We start from the raw sequence: 4,758 nt of genomic DNA on the forward strand, positions 1-4,758 counted from the left end.
GGACCCTATCATCAGTCCGACATGGTGGACATGCCCAGGCGCCCGATATCCGCCCTAGATTAGGGCTGGATATAAGAGGTGCTGGTCAGCCCTGACGTTTGAGGCCTGTTTAAGGAGCCTGTCTGAATTATTTTTTATGACTGATTACTCACCGGACGGTCTGTCGTTTGAAGTGGGTTTGAGCGCCTCGGACATAGAGGCTCTAAGTTGAATTCGTAGTCAGACGACTCACAGTGAAATCATCCAGACGGACCAGACCATTCAAACATTTTTTTCTCCTTTGCATTGCCCACTCGCTTGCTTCACAGTTCGCACAGCACACACCACATCACACCGCGCTCACTCCCCCAACCCTAATCCCCTTTCGTCTCCACCCCCGGCGGCCGCCCGCCATGGCCGAGCCAGCGCGGCACCTCGCCGACGAGATCCTGGAGGAGATCTTCATTCGCCTGCCCACGCCGGCCGCGCTCGCCAGCGCCTCCACCGCCAGCCCCCGTTTCCGCCGCATCATCACCGAGCGCCCCTTCCTCCGCCGCCTCCGCGCTCTCCATCCGCCGCCACTCCTGGGATTCGCCGTCGACAGACGCGCCTTCCACCACGCCCAGGAACCTCATCCCTCCGCCCCGCTTGCCCGTGCCCTCGCCGACGGCGCGGATTTCTCCTACTCCTTCGTTCCCATGCCCCAGCCTAAGCCCAATCAGGAGTTGCTCAGCCCCTGGTACCACCGTGACATCCGCGACGGCCGCGTCCTCCTCGAGCACAGCTACATGTTCGACATGGGTGCTGCAGGCTTCCCAAACCTCGCGGTGTGCGATCCCGTGTCACGGAGGTACGTGCTGCTCCCGTCCATACCTGAGGAAATGGCCGTCCAGCAAGAGCGCCTTGTCGAATTCGGGCCCATGCTTGGTCCCGCTGGCGACGATGAGGATGAGACCTCGTTCTCGGTGATCTGCACGGCGTGCTACAACAGCAAGTTGGTCACATTTGTCTTCTCTTCGGCCACCGGACAATGGTGTGTAGCTGCATCTCAGCTGGAGCTCTTTGGGCACAGCTGAGCCCACTTGGAAAGGCATTTCCAGCTTCAGCTACTTGCGTGGCTGCTTCTACTGGGGAGCTCTCTGGCAAGACAAGTTTCTCGTGCTGGACACACGCACAATGGAATTTTCCACACTGAACATTCTCACAGGTTACCATATCCAGCTTCTAAATCAGCTTGGCCAGGGCCCATGCTGGTCGACCACTGCTGGTGGTACAGAAGGAGCGCTTGAGATGTTTACTCCTGTCGGCGATTACCGTTCTACCTCGCTGCATCATACCACTCAGCAAAACAACGGCAAATCATCCAACGAGTGGAAGCTAAAAAATGTCATAGCGTTGCCTCCCGGATCTCTCTATTTTACTGTGGGTGCGACCGAGGGATTCTTATTCCTTCGAGGAACTCAGTTGGTTGGTAGTTCATATGGGTTGTTGCCCCAGCATAACAATGTTGATTTTTATTCTCTGGATGTCAAGACTTCAGAACTTAAGAAGGTCTGCAGGGCAACAACACACTTTGATCGTCCCAATGTTGTTCACTCATACTTTGGCTTCCCACCATCATTGTCCAAACCGAGTCTATGAACTACAAATTAAGCGGTAAGGCTCTTCTCATAGTACTGTAGTTTTTATACTATTGGCTGGGGATTCTCTTCTCTCCTATAAAGTTGCAAATGGCAAGCTTATCTGTTTGTATTTATGAATTATGGTGCTTTACTGTCCTAATTTGTAACCCACAAAGTTAATGTTTCATGCTACTGGGAAAACTTGTCAAACCAGGAAATGTTCATGTTCTGTTTCTGTATTGATCAGCGTTGTCATGTGACTGCACAAATAAAGACGAAATAAGTTCATGCGAATCCGTGAAAATAAGTAATACAGAGTACGTAAAAATGATTTAAAATAATTTAAGTGCTGGTTTTGTCTAATAAAGTAATGATGCTAAGATGATTCGCCTTTGGGGCTTCTGACACAAATTCAGCAATGGTGAAGCTAATGTTTACTGTTTTGAGTCATACCTATTTATGAGAATAGCTCCAATAGCTTCTCCTTGAAGAATGTTGCAAAATTGTTCGACTGATGATATTGCTTGCCCCGCAGGTTACATCATGGTGACTGAAATGAAGAAATGTGTTGTTGGGTGTAGGCTCTTCTATTTTGTTTGTTCGAGGCGGAGATTGACTCAAGGTACATTAGTGTGCTCTGAAAATCGGTACTTAACTTGTGGTTCCTTTAATTTGCTGCTTTCCAAGCAAACATGTTTAGCAAGTTCACATGTGAACTCATCCTGCTTGCATATTGGTGTGTGCGCAAGTGTGCTTTTGGTTATATTGTTGCACCAGGCAGTTAGGTTTCGACGCCATTTTTGCTTATGTTCCATGATGCACCATTGTGCGTATGTGTGTGCATGGAATTTCCATCTGGTTCTGAGCTCAGTTTGTTGAAAGTTTGTTCTGATTAATGAATGTTGAACCGTTTCAGTATTTAATGAGGCAGCTCCTGCTTGTTGAACTGCACCTGCATAAATAGCTGTTTCAGTTCTATTTTACTTTCTTTGAGATGATCAGGACAGGCATGGGTAAATCAAAGCCAAAGCAACATTAGCATGGATTTTGCCTCTACAAATCACCGACTGCCTTTGCTTTAAGATTCTTAAACTTTCTTTTTACTCTGGTGGTCTGCATGGAAATGTTGCATGTTCTGTTTCTGTATTGATCATCATTGCCATGTGACTGCACAAATGAATATGAAACAATTTCATGCGAATCCGTGAAAATAAGTAATACGGAGTACATAAAAATGATTTAACTGTTGGTTTTGTCTAATAAAGTAATGATGCTAAGACGAGGCTTCTGACACAAATTCACCAATGTTGAGGCTAATGTTTACTGTTTTGTGTCATACATATTTATGAGAATAACCCCAATATATTTTCTTTGAAGAATGATGTGAAATCATTTGACTGATGATATTGCTTGCTCCGCAGGTTACATTCTGGCGACTGAAATGAAGAAATGTGTTGTTGGGTGTAGGCTCTTCTATTTTGTATGCTCGGGCTGGAGATTGACTAGCATGCACCGGTCAGCTGTGAAGCGCACTTGTAGGAATTAGATGCTCTATCCGTCAACTTCCGTCTATCGTCTGATTTCCATGGGCACCCGTGAACTGGCATGAAGGTTGAATGCACATTGACGTGCTCCCAAAATCAGTACTGTACTTGTGGTTCCTGTAATTTGCTGATTTCTAAGCAGGCTCACATGTGAACTCATCCTGCTTGCATATTTGTGCGCAAGCGTGCGTGCGCTTGATTATCTTGTGTGTTGCATCAATCAGTTGGTTCCGCCGCTATTTTTGCTTGTGTTCCATGATGCAACATTGTGGTTCTGAGCTCAGTCTTTTGAAAGCCTGTTCTGGTTAATGAATGTTGAACCGCTTCAGTATTTAACGAGGCAGCTCCCGCTTGTTGAACTGCACCTGCATAAATAGCAATAATAGCATGGATTTCGCGTCCACATCGTTGACTGCCTTTGCTTTAAGTTTCTTAAACTTTTTTTTACTCCGGAGGTGTTTACGAAGAAACACTTTGTGCCTGACATTTCAGAACTCAGAAGACGTGTGAACAAGTACTCATCTTGCGAGAGTCGTGCGACTAATGGTACATCTATCTCTTCCACTAAATCATACATATTGAAGGTTGCCGTCAATTGTGAAGACCTTTACGTACAAAGATATCATGTGCAATTGATTCGAGATAAATGTTTTCAACAACTATGCCCCACGCAACCAACAATTTATATAGGACCGCAGACTGATAGAGCACATTCTTTCCACCCTTCATGAGTCATTCAACACCTTTCACTCATATACAAATTGTCAGCAGATGCAGCACAAGAAATAAAAGGTATGACCCCTGAATGGGTGTGTTCTCTCTGTGGTTCTGATTTTAGAGTGACCGGAGGTTCAACATCTTATCCTCCAGTTGTTACATTGAGGAAGAGGAAAATAAAAATAAAGGCCAGTTTGAGAATAGTAGATGTCGGGAAGGGAACACTTTGTCTCCACTCTAACTTTCCACCTTCGCCCTCTCATCAAAGTGATAGAATGAGGCCTGACGAAACAGACCACCCAACTCCAACTGAGGCCTTGCCTTCAGAAATTGCACGATTTCAGAGTACTCCGCCACATCGAAATGTAGCCGATGACACACTGTCCTAGGAAATACATGGCACACAAAACTCGTCGAGCACATACTGTATACGGCACATGGATGATTTGCCAGCCTTGTAACTTGAAGCTAATCGGTGCTACGTCTTGTCACATACTGATAGAATCGGGATGGAATCAAGTAGTGACAACGTAGAACACCACCATAATGGAAAGTTCATGTAAAGATGATCAAGAAGCTATAGATTGGAGAAGCTCAGCGAAGAGATAACCCATGTACTTTGAAGGAATGTTTATGTGAAAATATCATAAGTGAGGAGGAGAAGCACCCTCTTCTACAGCCTATGGCTGGCACTATGCGTATGCAACAAAGGATAACACTTGTTACTGCAATGTGTGTAGGCCACCTAATCCTATTCTACACGGACATACATCACATTTTTACCTATGACAATAGGAACAGTAGAAACTAAATTGCGTCGTAATAATAGAAACAGTAGAAAATAAAGGGATGTAGTACTGAAAATAATTCAGAAATATTTGTTTGGCATAGTTGCT

General features: G+C 45.5%; 1 protein-coding gene across 1 annotated transcript; it reads left to right on the plus strand.

The window, feature by feature from the left end:
* The first annotated feature begins 298 nt into the window (after positions 1-298).
* On the plus strand, positions 299-3,622 carry LOC123172997 (uncharacterized). Its single transcript, XM_044589870.1, has 3 exons — positions 299-1,635; positions 2,137-2,223; positions 3,023-3,622. Exon 1 carries the CDS (start codon positions 393-395, stop codon positions 1,053-1,055), a length of 663 nt encoding a protein of 220 aa, XP_044445805.1. The 5' UTR covers positions 299-392; the 3' UTR covers positions 1,056-1,635; positions 2,137-2,223; positions 3,023-3,622.
* The last annotated feature ends 1,136 nt before the right edge of the window (positions 3,623-4,758 follow it).

This window comes from Triticum aestivum, unplaced genomic scaffold (assembly GCF_018294505.1).
Source record: "Triticum aestivum cultivar Chinese Spring unplaced genomic scaffold, IWGSC CS RefSeq v2.1 scaffold19435-4, whole genome shotgun sequence".
NCBI classification, from domain to species: domain Eukaryota; kingdom Viridiplantae; phylum Streptophyta; class Magnoliopsida; order Poales; family Poaceae; genus Triticum; species Triticum aestivum.